Raw genomic sequence first — 21300 nt, 5'->3', positions numbered from 1 at the left:
CGTTTCCCCAACGTATATGCGGCAATAAAAGAAAATAGAAATACGTGAATACATTTAGATTTAAAAAGCAATAATTGCATGAAAACAGGTTGTTGAGTCTGAAGTCTTTTAGGTTGAGTCCGAGTCAAGTCTGAAGTCAGCTGTTTGTGTGACTTAAGTGCGACTCGAGTCCGAGTGATATAATATGTAACATCCATTCTAGTAGGATTGTAAAAATCCTATAAAACACTGAATTATTGTTGGTGCCCAGGTAGCTCAGTTGGTAGATTGCGCACCCATATTATGAGGTTTATTCCTCGACGCAGAGATCCAGGGTTCGAATCCGACCTGCAGTAATTTCCTTCATGTCTTCCTCCTCCCTCTCCTCTTTCATTTCTAGATTGTCCTAATTAAAAGCAGAAATGCCCAAAAATATTATCTTAAAATAAAAAATATTAATTATTATATTGATAAGAGAACACAAATTCTTATAGGATTTTTTTTTTTAAATGTATAGGAATCATAAATTATTTATTGGAACTAAACAAAAAAGATTTTCGATAGGACTGTGAAAATCCTAAAAGATCAAAAACTTAGGAAAGAAAATCTCCCTCACGTTTACCGTCGGACCTTAATCAGTGTGACCCCCAGCGGAAGTAAACAACAGCGCTGCCCGTAGCGTTAGCTGCATGCTGCTGTTGACTGAGCTGAAGACGGTATTGTAGCCGTAGAGCAGATGGTTCTTTCAGCTGGAACTAAGCAACAATGTCTTCAGTTGAGTGTTTGAGAGAGTTTGTCACCGAGCGGCTAACTGCTGCTGCTGAAGAAATATTCCGAGTTGTTGAAAAAACTATCGTCGAGTACGAGGAAGAGATCGCTCGGCAGCGCAGACTGTTGGATGTCGTTTGGAAACCAGAAATCAAGTTACACAGGATAGGTGAGTTTACCCGCTGCTGTCGGAACCATGGTTAGAACCACAGATGGCTACGGAGTCCCTGTTGTGCCAACAAGTGCTGACTGTCAGCAGGAGCGCCCTGTGCCCTGATTAGAACCATCCTCCTACCTTGGAAATGACTTGGTTTAATGAGGGAGGCTTACATTTGATAGATTATAGCTAGGGCTGCACAATATGAGGAAAATGTCTTAATTTTGGCTGATATTGCGATTGCGATATGATTCACGATAGTGGAGGGAATGGTCCTTGTTGTATCATTATTCTCATTTTCATTGAAATTATTAAAATTCAAAGAAATTAAAATGATTATAGTGTGACTTTTACAAGGATCTGTACCAAACAAAGATTTTTTTTCGTTAATCTGTAGGATTTGTAGGCTGGGACATCTCTGCAGCACCACAATACCTAATTCAGAATGGTTTGACACATATTTGGCCATTAACAAATATTGCACTAGTCCATATTGCGATTTAGATACATTTGTGATTAATTGTGCAGCCCTAATTGTAGCCCACCCAGAACCTTTTAACTGTTGATAATATACCTTTTTAAATGAGCAATACAACCCATAAAATGCACTTTTCCACTTGTCAAAAAGTGATTGCAGCTCCTAGCTTGTGTTTGAAAGGTTGTTGTGTCTCACAATGAGCTGATTTAATGATGTTGAGAAACGAGAAAATATAATGCCCTCCTGGCTACAAGCCTTTGTTGTGTAGAACACTGAATCCCAACCAAGGGTTAGTTACGCTGTTGCCAGGTGGTTGGTGGAAAGATCATAGAGAAGGGTAACTCATTTGATTAAAAAAAAAGTTTTCATGTTTGGTTCAGGAGATATGATGCAAAATACATAATCTGGTTACAGCGGAAAGATAAATGGCCGCCCCAAAGCATTTTTGCGATGGCTACATTTCTGATAATGTTCAGGCCCCAAACTGTACAAGTCTACCAATTCATTGCTTTTATGAAAAAGTGAACATATCACCTGGACTATTCACTTTATCCCTGTACTGTGTGGGACAAATCTGTTTAACTCATCAGATTTAAGTTTTTGATTTTACAATAATTAAAGTCTCTGTGCTGTTTGACAGGTCCTGAAACATCCCCCAAACTATTGATTGACAACATAAAGTCATTATGATAATGTTTACTGAGTAATAAGTTAAACGAGAAGTAGGGTCAACAGACTGCTTTTTGGAGCCTGCTGAAAATTAGAGAGAATTCAACTTTAATGAGCTGCAGCATTGGCTTCACTTTTTGGCCACCCAAAGCTCCGTCCATTATTTTTTATAGTCTATGGTCTCAAGAAAAAGAGAACAAGTGTTCTGTTCTTTTCTCCAATAACAGTAGTATCCTATTTCTTTTGTTGTCTGTCCCTCCAGAACTCCCACAGCAACATGTCTGTAAGAAGGAGGAGGTTCTCTCTGACCAGCAGCTCAACATGCCAGTTATAACCTCTGTGGAATCAGAAGCAAACAGTGACCACCAGCTCCTCTCTCACAACTCTCATGAAGCTGAGAGCCAAGATCAGAAAGGAGGCAAGCATGGAGAGTCAGGATCAACTAGAAATGCAGAGCCAGACCCAAAGAAGAGACGACGCAAGAGCAGAAGTCACAGCAACAACGTAGACAACACTAACGTGTCAGAGATTCACCCTAATACTCAAACAGGTAAAAAGTCTTTCATATGTGACACATGTGGGAAAAACTTTTAAGTGTAATTCAGGTTTGAAGAAACACCTGAGAATCCACACAGGTGAGAAGTCATATTCTTGCAAAACATGTGGAAAAGATTTCAGCCAAAATAGTGGCTTGTTGGTCCAATTGAGAATTCACACAAGTGAGAAGCTGTACATTTACAAGAACTTTTAACTTTTAAAAAAGGATGATATGACGTGCCGTCATGTATGATAGGAGATATTTACAGGTGTTGATGTCCTTCAGGTTGGGATTGTAGACTGTAGCCTGTCTTTGTAGGAATCCTGTAAGATAGATATCTCCTATAAACAATTTGAAAAATCTAATTGTGAATATTTTCACTGATACTGCAATTGCAATATGTTTCATTATTTAAGAGAATGGTCACTTTTGCATCTTTATTCTCATTTTCATTTAGAAATATATTAAAATGATTGCTGTGTGATTTTTTTTTTTTGTGAGGGGGGGCTCCAAGATGTTGTGCCCAGGGGCCTCTGCATTCTTACTCGATGCCTGATCCATGTAATTGTACATTCTTTTTTTAAGATTATTTTTTGGCATTTAAGCCTTTATTGTGACAGCTTAGACATGAAAGGGGGAATTATGTGTTTATTATGGAACCTACGCAACTTCTAGGCAAGACCCGCCCTTCAATAGCATTGTGCTTACACGAGATAACGTAACCCGATTTGTTCAGGTCCTATCCCCTGACGAGTCGGCTATCCTAACCATAACTACTCAAGGTCAATGCTTAACACCAACCAATCAGGCTTCCTAGAAGTTGCGTGGGATCCATAGTAACGTGGGAATGACATGCAGGAAAGTGTCGCAGGTCGGAACCTAACCCGCAGCCTCTGCGTCGAAGACTGAGCCTCTATATATGGGCACTCACTCTACCGCCAACATGGGACGAACGCTCTTACTGGGTGAGCTAGAGGCCGCCCCGGAATCATAGCTTTTTATCAGTGGAACTCAATTTAATGACAGTGATCCATTGACTCACTTTAGATTCTTCAAGACCCTTATGTTTGATGCAGTATCCTAGCTCATTATATTTGTAATTCTTGTAAAATAAAAAAGAAATACAAGTCTCGTTAGATGTAATATGTAACATCCATTCTAGTAGGACTGTACACATCCTACAAAACACTGAATTATTATTGGTGCCCAGTTAGCTCAGTTGGTAGATTGTGCACCCATATTACGAGGTTTATTCCTCGACGCAGAGATCCAGGGTTCGAATCCGACCTGCAGTAATTTCCTGCATGTCTTCCTCCTCCCTCTCCCAATTCAATTTTATTTATAGTATCAAATCATAACGAGTTATCTCGAGACACTTTACAGATAGAGTAGGTCTAGACCAAACTCTGTACTTTACGAAGCCCCAACTATTACAGTGGTTGCCTCAAGAGCAAGCATTAGCAGTAGCTATAGCGACAGTGGCAAGGAAAAACTCCCTTTTTTGTTAGGAAGAAACCTCGGACAGACCCAGACTCTTGGTAGGCGGTGTCTGACGGCACCAGTTGGGGGAGTGGTGAATGGTGGCAATAATAGTCATAGTAAAGATAGTGAAACAGTGATCACAATGGTAGTCATAGTAGTTCATGTCATAGTAGGGCACAGCAGGGCGTTACGGGGTGTAGTGTGGCACAGCAGCCTGGGTGGACGCGGTTGGACGCGGCAGGACGCAGTCGGACACTGCGGGGAAACGCAGAGCGTAGCAGGGTGTAGTAAGTCCATAGCGTCAGCTGCACCCAGGACCCCGGTGTAGGTGCCACCCAATTCCAAGGCGATGTTCTGGGTGAAGAAGAAGCAAAGGGACTCCGGGGAGAAAACTCCCCAGAGCTAGGTTAGTAACAGGCATTTCTGGGACTAAGATGCACACAAAAGGAGACAAGTGAAAAGAGAGAAGAGGGAGCGGCTCATTGTGTCCTTGGAAGGAGCTTCCCACAGCAGTCTAGAGTTATAATAGCATAACTAAGAGAGGCAGGCTAAAGAGAGGGGCCCTGGACCGGGCTCGTACTCTCCCCTGCCGGAAAGGGCTTGTACTTCCTGCCTCTACTCTACTCTACTATGCTGCAACTCCTCACTCCCTAACTATAAGCTTTATCAAAGATGATGGTTTTCAGTTTATTCTTAAATGTGGCGACGGTGTCAGCCCCCCGAACCCAAGTTGGGAGCTGGTTCCACAGGAGAGGAGCCTGGTAGCTGAAGGCTCTGGCTCCGATTCTACTTTTAGAGACTCTAGGAACCACAAGTAGCTCTGAGTTCTGGGAGCGCAGTGCTCTAGTGGGACAATAAGGTACTAAGAGCTCTTCTATGTATGATGGTGCTTGACCATTTAGTGCTTTGTAGGTCAGGAGAAGGATTTTAAATTCAATCCTGGATTTTACAGGAAGCCAATGCAGAGAAGCTAATACAGGAGAAATGTGATCTCTTTTGTTAGTTCTTGTCAGAACACGTGCTGCAGCATTCTGGATCAGCTGGAGGATCTTGAGGGACTTATTTGAGCAGCCTGATAGTAAAGAATTACAGTAGTCCAGCCGGGAAGTTACGAATGCATGGACTAGTTTTTCAGCATCGTTTTGCGAGAGGATGTTCCTGATTTTGGCAATGTTACGAAGATGGAAAAAGGCTGTTCTTGAGGTTTGTTTTAAGTGGGCGTTAAAGGATAGATCCTGGTCAAAAATGATTCCTAGATTTCTGACAGTAGTGCTGGAGGCCAGGGCAATACCATCTAGGGTAGCTATATATTTAGATAATGAAGTTCGGTGGTGCTTGGGTCCCAGCACAATAACTTCTGTTTTGTTTGAGTTTAACATCAGAAAATTGTGGGTCATCCAGGATTTTATATCTTTAATGCACGCTTGAAGTTTAGCTAACTGACCGCTTTCGTCTGGCTTAATTGACAGATATAATTGGGTGTCGTCTGCGTAACAGTGAAAGTTAATTGAGTGTTTCCTAATAATATTGCCTAGAGGAAGCATATATAAAGAGAATAGAATTGGTCCAAGCACTGAGCCTTGAGGAACGCCATGGCTAACTTTAGCGTATTTGGATGGTTTATCGTTAATATTAACAAATTGGGATCGCTCAGAAAAATAGGACTTAAACCAGCTTAGTGCGATTCCTTTAATGCCAATTAAATGTTCCAGTCTCTGTAAGAGGATGGTATGGTCAATAGTGTCGAATGCAGCACTAAGATCTAATAAGACAAGTACGAAGACAAGTCCTTTGTCAGCAGCAGTTAGAAGGTCGTTAGTGATTTTCACCAGTGCCGTCTCTGTGCTATGATGCATTCTAAATCCTGACTGAAAGTCTTCAAATAGACTATTTCTATGCAGAAAGTCACACAATTGATTAGCGACTACCTTCTCAAGGATTTTGGAGAGAAACGGGAGGTTAGATATAGGTCTATAGTTGGCTAAGACCTCAGGGTCGAGGGTGGGTTTTTTCAGAATAGGTTTTATCACAGCTACTTTAAAAGACTGCGGTACGTGACCCGTTAATAAGGACATATTGATCGTATCTAGTAATGTGGTGTTGACCACAGGTAGTGCTTCTTTAAGTAGCCTCGTTGGAATGGGGTCTAAGAGACAGGTAGTTGGCTTAGCTGAAGAGACCCTTAACATTAATTGTTGGAGGTCTAAAGGATAAAAGCCGTCTAAATAAGTATCAGGTCTTATCGTTCTCTCTTGCCCTCCTGCGCCCAATGGTGAGCCGTTGGAAGCTGTGGGCAGAAGGTGATGAATTTTTTCTCTAATTGTTATAATTTTATCATTAAAAAAGGTCATGAAGTCATCACTGCTCAGAGCTATAGGAATAGATGGCTCAACAGAGCTATGACTCTTTGTCAGCCTGGCTACAGTGCTGAAAAGAAACCATGGGTTGTTCTTATTTTCTTCTATTAGTATTGAGTAATAGTCTGATCTGGCATTTCTGAGGGCCCTCCTATAATTTTTTAGACTATCTTGCCAATCCACACGAGATTCTTCCAGTTTGGTGGAACGCCATTTACTTTCAAGTTTTCGTGAGATTTGTTTTAATTTACGAGTTTGGGAGTTATACCAAGGTGCTAGTTTCCTTTCCTTCATCATCTTCTTTTTGATAGGAGCAACCGAGTCTAAAGTAGTCCGTAGGCAGGCCGTAGCAGCGTCTACAAAGTTATCAAGTTGGGAGGGACTAGAGTTAACATAACAGTCCTCTGTTATATTAAGGCATGACATTGAGTTAAGTGCTGTTGGAATAGCTTCCTTAAATTTAGCTATAGCACTGTCAGATAAGCATCTAGTGTAGAAACTTTTATTTAATTTCGTATAGTCTGGTAGTAGGAATTCGAAAGTTATTAAAAAATGGTCTGATAATAAAGGATTCTGCGGAAATACTATTAAATCGTCAATTTTGATGTCATATTCTAGCACAAGGTCGAGGGTGTGGTTATGCACCCTCTGACTGAAACCAATAGAATCTAGCAGTGAATTGAAAGCAGTACTAAGGCTATTGCTGTCAATGTCCACATGGATATTAAAATCACCTACAATAAGTACTTTGTCTGATTGAAGGACTACGCATGATAAAAACTCTGAGAATTCAGATAAAATCTCAGAATATGGACCTGGTGCTCGGTAAACAACAACAAATATAATTGGCTGTACTGTTTTCCATGTTGGGTGTTGAAGATTAAGAACAAGGCTTTCAAACGAGTTATAATTTAGTTTAGGTTTAGGATTAATTAACAGGCTCGAGTCAAATATGGCTGCAACTCCCCCTCCTCGGCCTGAGCCTCGTGGAATTTGGGTATTATTATGACTGGGAGGAGTGGCTTCGTTTAAACTAACATATTCGTCATGGCCCAGCCAGGTTTCGGTGAGGCAGAATAAATCAATGTGGTTATCTGATATCAATTCATTTACCAATAATGCTTTCGATGACAGAGATCTAATATTTAATAGTCCACATTTGATTTTCCTATTCTGTTCTATCGTTGCAGTGGTTGTTTTAATTCCAATTAGGTTGTTTAGTATAGCACCTCTTTTGTTAGCATTTGGTTTAAACGGTCTCAGTCGGGGGACAGACACGGTGGTTATGGGATTATGAATGGGTGTTTGCCTTGAAGGGAGCACAGAGGGGCGTGTAGCGCTGTATCTCTGATTATTGACTTTGGGAGAGTGTGTCTGGTCAGTGTGCTTGTGGGAGTGTTTACGGGATGTAAACAGTCAATCAGAGGTCTGGGTATGCAGGGCGTGGTGCAAATTTCCACGTAGCATCTGGCTTCCGCGTGTATTGGGATGAATCCCATCCCTGCTGAACAGGGAGCCACGTTCCCAAAACAGATTGAAGTTGTCAATAAAACCTTGTGAATGCTGCATGTGAGCTGGAGCCAGGTGTTAAGGGAGAGTAGTCTACTAAAGAGGCCTGATCCGCGACCTAGAGATGGAAGTGGGCCCGAAATAAAAACCGACTTCCCAGTGCTTTTTAAAGCCTCAATGAGAGTGGTAAAGTCTCGCCTTGTGCGCTCACACTCCTGAATCCGAGTGGACATGTCGTTATGTCCACAATGGACCACGATGCGTTTGATAGAGGTCGGAAATGAGGGTATCAGGTCCATAACTTTAGCCAGGATGTCTGCAACTTTGGCTCCGGGAAAACAGTGTGTGACAGCATTATGAAACCGTAGGTCTCTAGTGATGGAGTCCCCAATAATTACTGTGGTTAGGGGGAAGAGCGGACGAGGAGTGGGGGGGTGTGGATAGCCGGTGACGGGAGCAAAACAGTCAGTGTCGGTTTCAGATGGGCAGGGAAAAGAAGAGGAAGAATGCTTACCGTTCGGTTGTGGAGATTGTTTTTGAGGAACGTTGTCATTTGGCCGATCCAGGCAGTGTAGGCCACCGGACCGTCTGACTACCGCATCCCTCAGAAGCTTTCGCCGCGCGGTAGCAATCGTCTTCCATGGCGACGGCTGGTCAGTCTGCTTTGAAGCGGGGCGAGCCCGGTGAGCCGCACTGGCCACCACCGGCTCCGACTCCGACAAGGCATTGAAGCGGTTGGAGAGGCTGAGGGCAGGAGGCGATGGAGCCCTACCCGAGGATCTCTTTCGGCCGCAAACCACCTCAGTCCAGGGTGGCTTGATAACCGGTGTCGAGCAGGACGATGGGCGTGGGCAGGCAGCTGGGTCCCATGGCGCGGTATCCTGGAAGGCCGCCGAGAGAGATGAGATTCGGAGCGACTGATTATGAGCCACGTCCAAGCAGGCGGTTAACAAAGCATCTTTGGTTTTTAAGTCCTCGGAAAGCCGACGAACATCTTCCCTGAGGTCAGCAATTTCTTTGTTTGTATTATTGAACAACGAGGAAATCCTGAGGGGGAGTGGGGACTCGCCAGGTGTAGAGGTTGCCATGAAGCTAGCGTTAGTTTAGCCGGTAGGCCTAGTCTTGATAAATTAGCGTGAGGCTAATACTTACTTACACGTAAAAATGTATCTTTGGTTTTAAAAACACTTTATTAGTATAATAAAAACTAGGCGATAGAGCCGACTGTTAGGTAGGAGGTTGAAGGCAGCTGCTGGCTGCCTCGTCCCCGCCGACTGCTGTCGCTTGTGGATGACGTTCGCTTGTGGATGACGTGCAGTGTCTAAGTGAATCATCCAAAAAACCACCTTTCATTTCTAGATTCTCCTAATTAAAAGCAGAAATGCCCAAAAGGGAATACAATTTCTTATATGATTTTTTTTTTTGTAAATGTATAAGAATCATAAATGATGTATTGGAACTAAACAAAAAAGATTTTCGATAGGACTGTGAAAATCCTAAAAGATCAAAAACTTAGGAAAGAAAATCTCCCTCACGTTTACCGTCGGACCTTAATCAGTGTGACCCCCAGCGGAAGTAAACAACAGCGCTGCCCGTAGCGTTAGCTGCATGCTGCTGTTGACTGAGCTGAAGACGGTATTGTAGCCGTAGAGCAGATGGTTCTTTCAGCTGGAACTAAGCAACAATGTCTTCAGTTGAGTGTTTGAGAGAGTTTGTCACCGAGCGGCTAACTGCTGCTGCTGAAGAAATATTCCGAGTTGTTGAAAAAACTATCGTCGAGTACGAGGAAGAGATCGCTCGGCAGCGCAGACTGTTGGATGTCGTTTGGAAACCAGAAATCAAGTTACACAGGATAGGTGAGTTTACCCGCTGCTGTCGGAACCATGGTTAGAACCACAGATGGCTACGGAGTCCCTGTTGTGCCAACAAGTGCTGACTGTCAGCAGGAGCGCCCTGTGCCCTGATTAGAACCATCCTCCTACCTTGGAAATGACTTGGTTTAATGAGGGAGGCTTACATTTGATAGATTATAGCTAGGGCTGCACAATATGAGGAAAATGTCTTAATTTTGGCTGATATTGCGATTGCGATATGATTCACGATAGTGGAGGGAATGGTCCTTGTTGTATCATTATTCTCATTTTCATTGAAATTATTAAAATTCAAAGAAATTAAAATGATTATAGTGTGACTTTTACAAGGATCTGTACCAAACAAAGATTTTTTTTCGTTAATCTGTAGGATTTGTAGGCTGGGACATCTCTGCAGCACCACAATACCTAATTCAGAATGGTTTGAAACACGTTTGATACATTTGTGATTAATTGTGCAGCCCTAATTGTAGCCCACCCAGAACCTTTTAACTGTTGATAATATACCTTTTTTAAATGAGCAATACAACCCATAAAATGCACTTTTCCACTTGTCAAAAGTGATTGCAGCTCCTAGCTTGTGTTTGAAAGGTTGTGTCTCACAATGAGCTGATTTAATGATGCTGAGAAACGAGAAAATATAATGCCCTCCTGGCTACAAGCCTTTGTTGTGTAGAACACTGAATCCCAACCAAGGGTTAGTTACGCTGTTGCCAGGTGGTTGGTGGAAAGATCATAGAGAAGGTTAACTCATTTGATTAAAAAAAAAGTTTTCATGTTTGGTTCAGGAGATATGATGCAAAATACATAATCTGGTTACAGCGGAAAGATAAATGGCCGCCCCAAAGCATTTTTGCGATGGCTACATTTCTGATAATGTTCAGGGCCCCAAACTGTACAAGTGTACAAAATCAATGCTTTTATGAAAAAGTGAACATATCACCTGGACTATTACTACAGTTTATCCCTGTACTGTGTGGGACAAATCTGTTTAACACATCAGATTTAAGTTTTTGATTTTACAATAATTAAAGTCTCTGTGCTGTTTGACAAGGTTCTGAAATATCCTCCAAACTATCGATTGACAACATAAAGTCATTATGATAATGTTTACTGAGTAATAAGTTAAGCGAGAAGTAGGGTCAACAGACTGCTTTTTGGAGCCTGCGGAAAATTAGAGAGAATTCAACTTTAAAGGAGAACTCCGGGCAATTTTTACGTTAATCTTGATCGCTATACTTTTTTGAGTACTGTCTATAGCAAAAACCACGAGCCGAATTGGTGCTAGCAACATGGAGCTTCTGTAGCTAATGCCCAGAGCTCCCTTTAGCTAAAACGGCAGTTATGGGGGCATAAGCTAAAGAGTGCCTTTGTGCTTCTTAACAGACTCAAAATGCTATTAAAATGTCTGTGCAACATGAACAGGGCCCTTACATGACAACAAGATGCGTTTAGCAACTTAGCCATTGTTGAAATGCACATACCCTGTTAGCTGCTAGCTGCCGTCTGGGATGAGTGAGTGTGTTCAGCCAGGCTTCGGTAATAATCATCACGCTGCAGTCCCGTGTGTATTTGTAACATAAATATCCATTTAGTGTGCAATCAATCTGGCGTTGGTGAGTAGGAGTCTTGTCCGTGTCGATCATTGTGGTTTCCTTAGCCGGACTAGCATGCCCGGCCGGCGTCCCTGCCTCTGCTTCCTCCCCGCCCTCCTGGCTTCACGCAGCCGACAACAATCCAACGAGCGCCCGCTGGTCTGGTGGATGGCTTCCAGAAGACCGTTCAAGCCTTCGCCGCGAAAAATTGTATTTTATTTCCCCCTCAAAAATAGGTAATTGAGCACTGTAGTGGTTATGACCATATTAGTGACTATGCTACATGGAAACGGACCAAATTATGTTTGGGTCCTGTACAGTAAAATAGTGTTTTAGACGGCTGGGAATTCAGTTGTAGCAGGAAAAAGGTAAATAGCAAATTCCTCTGTACAGGTGACACAGTTTTCGTTACCTGGCTGTATGAGATCCCACTCTTTACAGCACAGGCTTTCTTCCTCGGTAGGCATTGGGTCACAACACCCACACAAACACCACCAGTTGCCCGAAATCCATGTCCTTGAAGCAGATGCTTCATCTGCCAGTTGCCCCTCTGTCTGTCTCCTTCTTTCCAACTCTTGTGAGGCTAGTTCTTCGTCGACCAAGGACGACCATCAAACTCAAACGCCTCTTCCATGTGTTCAGTATCTTCTATATTCTCCAGTTACGTTACTCCAAACTTCTTCCCTTGTGAACAACTCCGATCTTCACTCTTCACACACTACGCTCCTCCAACCTGCACACTACTATTTACCTTTTTCCTGCTACAACTGAATTCCCACGGGACTTAGCGAGACTACAGCTAGCCGTCTAAAACACTATTTTACTGTACAGGAACAAACATAATTTGGTCCTTTTCCATGTAACATAGTCACTAATATGGTCATAACCACTACAGTGCTCAATTACCTATTTTTGAGGGGGAAATAAACTACAATTTTTCGCGGCGAAGGCTTGAACGGTCTTCTGGAAGCCATCCACCAGACCAGCGGGCGCTCGTTGGATTGTTGTCGGCCGCGTGAAGCCAGGAGGGCGGGGATGAAGCAGAAGCAGGGACGCCGGCCGGGCATGCTAGTCCGGCTAAGGAAACGATATACACGGACAAGACTCCTACTCACCAACGCCAGATGGATTGCACACTAAATGGATATTTATGTTACAAATACACACGGGACTGCAGCGTGATGATTATTACCGAAGCCTGGCTGAACACACTCACTCATCCCAGACGGCAGCTAGCAGCTAACAGGGTATGTGAATTTCAACAATGGCTAAGTTGCTAAACGCATCTTGTTGTCATGTAAGCGCCCTGTTCATGTTGCACAGACATTTTAATAGCATTTTGAGTTTGTTAAGAGGCACAAAGGCACTCTTTAGCTTATGCCCCCATAACTGCAGTTTTAGCTAACGGGAGCTCTGGGCATTAGCTACAGAAGCTCCATGTTGCTAGCACCAATTCGGCTCGTGGTTTTTGCTATAGACAGTACTCAAAAAAGTATAGCAATCAAGATTAACGTAAAAATTGCCCGGAGTTCTCCTTTAATGAGCTGCAGCATTGGCTTCACTTTTTGGCCACCCGAAGCTCCGTCCATTATTTTTTTATAGTCTATGGTCTCAAGAAAAAGAGAACAAGTGTTCTGTTCTTTTCTCCAATAACAGTAGTATCCTATTTCTTTTGTTGTCTGTCCTTCCAGAGCTCCCACAGCAACATGTCTGTAAGAAGGAGGAGGTTCTCTCTGACCAGCAGCTCAACATGCCAGTTATAACCTCTGTGGAATCAGAAGCAAACAGTGACCACCAGCTCCTCTCTCACAACTCTCATGAAGCTGAGAGCCAAGATCAGAAAGGAGGCAAGCATGGAGAGTCAGGATCAACTAGAAATGCAGAGCCAGACCCAAAGAAGAGACGACGCAAGAGCAGAAGTCACAGCAACAACGTAGACAACACTAACGTGTCAGAGATTCACCCTAATACTCAAACAGGTAAAAAGTCTTTCATATGTGACAAATGTGGGAACGATTTTAAAGTGCCCATATTATGAAAAAAAAAACACTTTTTCTGGGATTTGGGATGTTCTTTTGTGTCTCTGGTGCTTCCACACACATACAAACTTTGAAAAAAAATCCATCCATGCTGTTTAGAGTGAGATACAGTTTCTTATGTGTCCTGCCTTCAGTCTCTGGGTGAGCTGTTCAAAATCGGCACGGCCTGTGACGTCAAGCCGAAATGAGCAGGCTAACCGCAACCATTAGCTCGTAGCGTTAGCATGCTAATGCTAACGCTAATGCTAGCATGCTACCTCGTTCTCAATAGCAAAGCACTGCTACAACACACACAAGTTCACCATAATCTACAAAAGAACTACTTCCATGTGCGCCCTCATTTAGAAGTCTCCCAGCTAATCCTGCCTTGTAACTGACTGAAGTTGTAGAAACAGCCTCTTTTACTGTCTATGGAGCTAGCTAGCTGACATGATCTACATCTGAGCTACTGCACATGTGCAGTGCAATCAAAGATAGTACAGAAGAAGAAAAGAGGTCTCACTCTGTAGCTAAAACAGAGACCAGCTGAAAAGAGGATCTGCAGCAGTGAGAGAGAGCGGTGCAGTACAACAAAAATATGGTGTTTTTTGAAAATTAAACCATGTAAACCTATTCTGGTACAACCTTAAAATACAATTATGAATCTGAAAATGAGCATAATATGGCTGCTTTAAGTATAATTCAGGTTTGAAGAAACACCTGAGAATCCACAAAGGTGAGAAGCCTTATTCTTGCAAAACGTGGAAAAGATTTCAGCCAAAATAGTGGCTTGTTGGTCCAATTGAGAACTCACACAGGTGAGAAGCTGTACATTTACAAAAACTTTTATGCTTTGATATATTCTGTGCTCTACACCATTCTGTTCTGGTAATTGCTCAGAAACCCCCTGTATATTGTAAATATATCTAGGAAAACCTTCTAAATGCCCTAGGTCTCTGGTTTGTTTTACCTGTGGATAAATTCGGACCTCCGGGAACTGCTGTTCATCAGCATATACGAAAGTACATAGAAAATCTGCAAACTTTCCCTTAAATTAACATTACCAACTAATGCTAGCGCTAGCTAGTTTGGTTTGATGAAGTGAAAACCCAGTGGGATGGTCAAAGTTTAAGTTTAAAACACGTACAGCACCCAAAAACAAGGTCAGGTCTATTTTAATGTACACAGTGCCATGGTTAGCATCGCATTCACATTTCCTGTGCGTGCATTCACATTTCCTGTGAAATTAACTAAATGACAATAACTAAACTGTTGCGCTGGCTCTTCTGTGTCTACCCTTCACAATAAAAGTCCAGCTTAAATTCACTCGGATCATTTGCTAGAGAGACAACTCAATAAAAAGTTATTTATGCCGACACTAGATATCAAACAAAAGCCAGACACTATATCATATAAAGTTGCTTTGAGCTGTAAATTCTCCACTTCTAAGCACACAGCAGAACATAACGTCATCTAGCTGACAGGCAAAGAGAGCTCTCTTACTTGTTCAGACTCACCCTGGGTTTGGTTATTTATTATTAATGATAATAATGATGAGATGAGACAGCACCGCCGTCATTACACACTGACTGCTATATCGTTGAAAAAAGACAGACTAAAATGTAGTTAAACAAAAGAATATATTTCTCTTTTATTTGCATTGCCTTCCACCTGTTTCTGCTACTCGGTCTGGTTCTGGTGGTTGATCAACGCAGGTTTCTGCTGATTGGCTCTCATAACGGGACGGATTGGGTGGCGCGTGACGCAGCACCATGAGGCAGATGTGTATGTTTACTCTACATTTTAATTATGATATTTTGTTAGTAAAATCTGAATCTGCAGTGTTCTCTGTGTGTTCAGTATGCTGGAGAGCCCCAGAGCCTGGGCGTTCACCTACCATGTGTTTCTGTACAATTCATTTCATCAGTTTTTGGCGGACCGCGAAGACATGCTTGGGCAACCCGTTATCATTCACTTATTCAGATACTGACACAAACGGCACCCTTTATCGTCTGAACCAGAAGCTCCGTTGATCATTTCTACAGTCTATGTTCTCAAGAAAAAGAACAAGAGTTCTGTTCTTTTCTCCAATAACAGTAGTATAATATTTCTTTTGTTGTCTGTCCCTCCAGAGCTCCCACAGCAACATGTCTTTAAGGAGGAGGAGGTTCTCTCTGACCAGCAGCTCTGTATTCAGGAGAGGAACTCCAGTCTGGACCAAGAGGACCCAGAGCCTCCACAGATTAAAGAGGAACAGGAGGAACTGTGCCCCAGTCAGGAGGGAGAGCAGCTTGTACTGAAGCAGGAGACTGATACCTTTATGTTGACTCCTACTTATGAGGAAAGTGACCACAGTGAAGGTCAGACTCTGAACTTCAATCCTGATGATGACTCTCTAAGTGCAGCAGAGAAAGAGTCTGTAGCCAACATGCCAGTTATAACCTCTGTGGTATCAGAAGCAAACAGTGACCACCAGCTCCTCTCTCACAACTCTCATGAAGCTGAGAGCCAAGATCAGAAAGGAGACAAGCATGGAGACTCAGGATCAACTAGAAATGCAGAGCCAGAACCAAAGAAGAGACGACGCAAGAGCAGAAGTCACAGCAACAACGTAGACAACACTAACGTGTCAGAGATTCACCCTAATACTCAAACAGGTAAAAAGTCTTTCATATGTGACACATGTGGGAAAGACTTTAAGTGTAATTCAGCATTGCAGACACACCTGATAGTCCACACAGGTGAGAAGTCGTATTCTTGCAAAACCTGTGGAAAAGGGTTTGTGCAAAATAGTAAATTGTTGCTCCACATGAGAACACACACAGGTGAGAAGCCTTATTCTTGCAAAACGTGTGGAAAAGACTTTAGACGTAAAGATAACTTGGAAATCCACATGAGAACACACACAGGTGAGAAGCCGTATTCTTGCAAAACGTGTGGAAAAGGGTTTGGGTGTAGTAGTACCTTGTTGGTCCACATGAGAACACACACAGGTGAGAAGCCTTATTCTTGCAAAACGTGTGGAAAAGACTTTGGACGTAAACATCACCTGGAAATCCACATGAGAACACACACAGTTGAGAAGCCTTATCCTTGCAAAACGTGTGGAAAACGGTTTGGGTATAGTAGTACCTTGTTGGTCCACATGAGAACCCACACTGGTGAGAAGCCATATTCTTGCAAAACATGTGGAAAAGACTTTGGACGTAAAGATAAATTGGAAATCCACATGAGAACACACACAGGTGAGAAGCCATATTCTTGCAAAACATGTGGAAAAGGGTTTGGATGTAAAGATAAATTGGAAATCCACATGAGAACTCACACAGGTGAGAAGCCTTATCCTTGCAAAACGTGTGGAAAACGGTTTGGGTATAGTAGTACCTTGTTGGTCCACATGAGAACACACACAGGTGAGAAGCCTTATTCTTGCAAAACGTGTGGAAAAGACTTTGGACGTAAACATCACCTGGAAATCCACATGAGAACACACACAGTTGAGAAGCCTTATCCTTGCAAAACGTGTGGAAAAGACTTTGGACGTAAAGATAAATTGGAAATCCACATGAGAACGCACACAGGTGAGAAGCCATATTCTTGCAAAACATGTGGAAAAGGGTTTGGATGTAAAGATAAATTGGAAATCCACATGAGAACTCACACAGGTGAGAATCCGTACGTTTGCAAGACCTGCAGGAAAAGATTCAGTGAGGCTTCAGGTTTAACGAAGCATATGAGAACCCACAGAGGATAGAATCTAATCTAATATTGATCCTTTGAATTTTGATTATAAAGTTCTAGTGGTTCATGGTCAAAACTGACAAGAACCCTCAGAAGTGAGGAGCAACATTTTTGCAGCAATTGTGGGAAAAGTTACCTGAGGATCAACATAGATAGGAGAAACCATCGAGCTGAAACTCTCAGAGAGACCTGTTTAACTCAGTTAAATACTTTAGCAGTAGTTACATCTCTGTTACTGAATGTTAAATATTTTGAACAAATCTCGGAATCACTTTTAGTTTTACAAGGATTTAAATCCATGTACCTCGAGTAGTATTTGATAGTTCTATATGAAGCCTCCTGCACATCTTTGCAGGAAGTCAGGGTCACATTCAGGCCCGACTTAATGTAGCAACAGATTCTTTTGAACTGAAACGGGGGTGCGTTGAACACCCTGCTGTGTGCCCTCTGCCTTTTTATTACCACAAGTTTACAGGCACGTCTCTGCTGATTGGCTGTCACCTGGGACAGCCAATAAACCAGAGACACGCCCACCAAACCAGAGAAAACAGAACTCAACGCCTGTTGCACACGTTTCACACCGTTCAGAGGAAACCTGTCGTTCAACCAGGTACCGCAGCAACAAGGTGCACACCGATTTGAGATTGAGATAGGTTTTACATTTCTGAGTGACTGACATCAGTTTATATTACAGTTTAAGATTGTTTAAGTGCCTTTTGGCTATTTTTATACACTAGCTTTTGTGTCTGACACGATTCTGGCCAAATGTTTTGCATATTTGTTTGATAAATGACAAATGGTTGATTGTTTTTTTGGAGAGTGTGATCAGCTATGTGATGACTGAATGGTTTGGGAAACTTCCTGTATCATCAAAATAAAAGTTACTGCTAAAGAAAGATCATCATAATCATCAGTGTGTCTTTGACCAGTGGTAGGAAAGATAATCCTCTGTGATCCATCCCATGTACTCTTGGTAATTGTAGATTCTGACCAACAGAAGGCAGCAGTTCAGTGTTTCTATGGACTCAAGAATCACAGCTTTTTATCAGAGGAACTCAATTTAATGACAGTGATCCATTGACTCACTTTAGATTCTTCAAGACCCTTATGTTTAATACAGTATCCTAGCTCATCAGGACTGTACAAGTCCTACAAAGAACTAAATTATTGTTTTATAAGGGGATACAGATTATTATAGGATTTGTTTTTTAAAGGATAGATATCAAAGGATTTATTGGAACAAAAAAATAGATTACCGATTGGACTGTGAAAATCCTAAAAGAAAAGATCCTGCACTTTTACAATACATAATCTAAAAATGGTATACTTGTATTTGAGTACAGCTGATTGACAGATTGATTTCAGGGGTACTCAATTGAATTATCGTAAATTACACTGTGGTATTTCAACTGAAATAATCGATAGACTTCTTACACCTCTGCTTATTCGTTTTTTACAGGGTTACACGTCATTTGATGCTATTATTTAGTGTTGAACTGTTGTTGGAAGAAGGAAGAGAAACCGTCCCCCTGGCTGCTGTTTTTTAAGAAGTAGCAGCTGCAGTTCCACCAAGCTGCCACTGAGTGTCGCTGTCTGACCGCTCTGTAACGGCCGTTCAGGGAACTGCTGAAAGAGAGAAGAGAAAAACACTGTTTACATACAAAAATTACTACAATAACATGATAACTTGAATTATTTGTACACGTGTGTTCTTCATAGGTGTTTATGTGATAAAGGGGCCGGCTGTCTTACGTTAATTTAAGCAGATATAGCCCGTTTTCCCGTTTAGAAAAAGCCGACTCACCAAACTCATTTATCAATTTGAACACATTAGGATAAGCGTCCACAACTCGACAAATATGAAAAATGTGACTTGGAATATCAATCCAATTTGACCATTGTATTCAATTTTAAAATCCGGCATACACTCCAGCTCAATATTTCAGCTTCATGTTGACTTTTACAACCAGTTCTCAGTGTTATTCCAACAATCAGCTCCCGGAATAAACCAGAGGAGGACGGAGCAGGAGCAAAGAAGCATTCAATGAATGCCGAAATGAGCAGCTGTCCTTGTGGAAAGAAGCGAGGTAGCTGTACATCTTTACTGCTGATGTTAAATACACAAGTTTAAATAAAATGCCATCAGCTAAAAGCAGAAAGAAAAGCTTCCTCACTTCCACCGTCGGACCTTAATCAGTGTGACCCCCAGCGGAAGTAAACGACAGCGCTGCCCGTAGCGTTAGCTGCATGCTGCTGTTGACTGAGCTGAAGACGGTATTGTAGCCGTAGAGCAGATGGTTCTTTCAGCTGGAACTAAGCAACAATGTCTTCAGTTGAGTGTTTGAGAGTTTGTCACCGAGCGGCTAACTGCTGCTGCTGAAGAAATATTCCGAGTTGTTGAAAAAACTATCGTCGAGTACGAGGAAGAGATCGCTCGGCAGCGCAGACTGTTGGATGTCGTTTGGAAACCAGAAATCAAGTTACACAGGATAGGTGAGTTTACCCGCTGCTGTCGGAACGATGGTTAGAACCACAGATGGCTACGGAGTCCCTGTTGTGCCAACAAGTGCTAACTGTCAGCAGGAGCGCCCTGTGCCCTGATTAGAACCATCCAGTCCTTTTTCCATTTGCCAAAAAGTGATCACAGCTCCTACCTTGTGATTGAAAGGTTGTTTCTGCCAGAAACAGCAACCATGAGGCTTATATCTGACAGATTATAGCACACAGAACTTATTAACTGTTAGAAAAGAAGGACTACAACCCATGAAATGCATTGTTGCAATTGCCTACTTCAGAGGTCATCAACTACATTTTCAGCTCAGTGGTTTCAAAGTTTTTAGACCAATTACCAGAGGTGTATAAGGTACTAGAGACCCAGACTTGAGTAAAAGTAGAAGTGCTCTATCAAAAAAGTGACTTGAGTAGAAGTAGAAGTGCTCTTTAAGCACCACACTTAAGTAGAAGTACTAAAGTATTCAACATTTTTTGTACTTAAGTATTGCAAGTAGTTTATTTTAAAATGTACTACTCAAGTACTGAAAGTAAAAGTACAAGTATTGTGTTATTTAGTTATTAAAGAAAGCAGTCAAAAGTTTGAATATCATATTGTTTATATTATGTCAAATGTTTAGCCAAGGCTGTAGCCAAAGGAATTAACACATATTAAATATATTATATTAAAAATAACAAATATTACCAAATACTGAAATAAAATGTACAATTATCGTATCACACACTAGCTAGTAACAAGTGTGATGTACAGGAAAGTTAGCAAGCTTCACTTCACAGGGTCAAACGGTTAACATTCAGGATTCACTGCAGACTGAAACAACTCAGCAATAGTTTAATCTGCTGCAACAATAGTAGGATAATAGAGTACAAACGTACATCGTCTCTGACTTCTGAACGAGCAACCGTAATGAAAAGAAACTCGGCGCAATCTCGGGGATTTCTTACGTAAATTACGTAACTAACGTACACACACACAGTCTCCGTAGCGTGAGGAATTCACAACAGTAACGAGTAACCATGCAGCACATAAAAAATCTATCGGAGTAAAAGTATTAAACTCATCGAAAATATGTACTCAAGTAAAAGTGGAAGTAGGAGAAAATAATAATACTCCAGTAGAGTACAGATACAGCCTTTAAGTACTTAAGTAGAGTAGTGAAGTAGTTCTACTTCGTTACCAAACAGCTCTGCCAATTACCCCTTAGCTGAAAGAGAGACAGAGTAGTAGGGACCCCCGCTACATGTACTGTATAACATTAAGTTGCATTTAACTGGGCCAGATGGATGAAAATGAATGACTGTAAATCCTTAAGCTTAACTGTGTGCAGTGGTGTAGTCTACGTGATATGCAGGTATATGCCATATAGCCACTAGGAAAGGTCAAGGATTTCCGTATTCCCACTTACAGAAGCCTGAGGATTCATTTTATTTATTATACAGGAAAGGATTAAAAGTAATATTAAGTTGCAGTTTAAACGGGCCTGACTCAGTTTAAAAACTGGTTTCCAGCAGGTTCCTGTTTTGCAGAAACATAGCCTAGAACATAGAACACAGTTACGGCACATGAAGACAGAGACACTTATACAGGACATTAGCATGGACTAGACAGATACAGACAACTAAACAG

General features: G+C 41.9%; 2 protein-coding genes and 1 long non-coding RNA gene across 17 annotated transcripts in view; all 3 read left to right on the top strand.

The window, feature by feature from the left end:
* Positions 1 to 21300, top strand: part of LOC116056993 (scavenger receptor cysteine-rich type 1 protein M160-like) — a 1012348-nt gene that overhangs the window by 235050 nt on the left and 755998 nt on the right. The gene's annotated exons all lie outside the window — the stretch shown is intronic.
* Positions 602 to 21300, top strand: part of LOC116058664 (zinc finger protein 37-like) — a 65051-nt gene continuing 44352 nt past the window's right edge. For 5 of the 6 annotated variants that reach the window (XM_035999064.1, XM_035999061.1, XM_035999059.1 and 2 more), the window contains exons 1-4: positions 602 to 916; positions 2314 to 2601; positions 13095 to 13382; positions 15554 to 16078. In XM_035999064.1, the coding sequence (XP_035854957.1) occupies positions 745 to 916; positions 2314 to 2601; positions 13095 to 13382; positions 15554 to 16078 (1273 nt within the window). In that variant the 5' untranslated portion in view covers positions 602 to 744. The remainder of the gene's footprint in view (positions 917 to 2313; positions 2602 to 13094; positions 13383 to 15553; positions 16079 to 21300) is intronic. The other variant, XM_035999065.1, reaches the window with a different exon arrangement.
* On the top strand, positions 16173 to 18058 carry LOC118494630. 4 transcript variants are annotated; one of them, XR_004896756.1, is made up of 3 exons: positions 16173 to 16330; positions 16667 to 16834; positions 17087 to 18058. It is a non-coding gene; the product is annotated as an uncharacterized LOC118494630 (long non-coding RNA). The 4 variants fall into 4 exon arrangements; XR_004896755.1 differs by lacking the exon at positions 16667 to 16834 and adding an exon at positions 16415 to 16666 and having other exon boundaries at positions 16835 to 18058; XR_004896754.1 differs by having other exon boundaries at positions 16415 to 16834.

Source organism: Sander lucioperca, chromosome 2 (genome assembly GCF_008315115.2).
Source record: "Sander lucioperca isolate FBNREF2018 chromosome 2, SLUC_FBN_1.2, whole genome shotgun sequence".
NCBI lineage: Eukaryota > Metazoa > Chordata > Actinopteri > Perciformes > Percidae > Sander > Sander lucioperca.
Note: the sequence above shows the minus strand (reverse complement) of the source record. Positions and strands in the feature narration are given on the sequence as shown.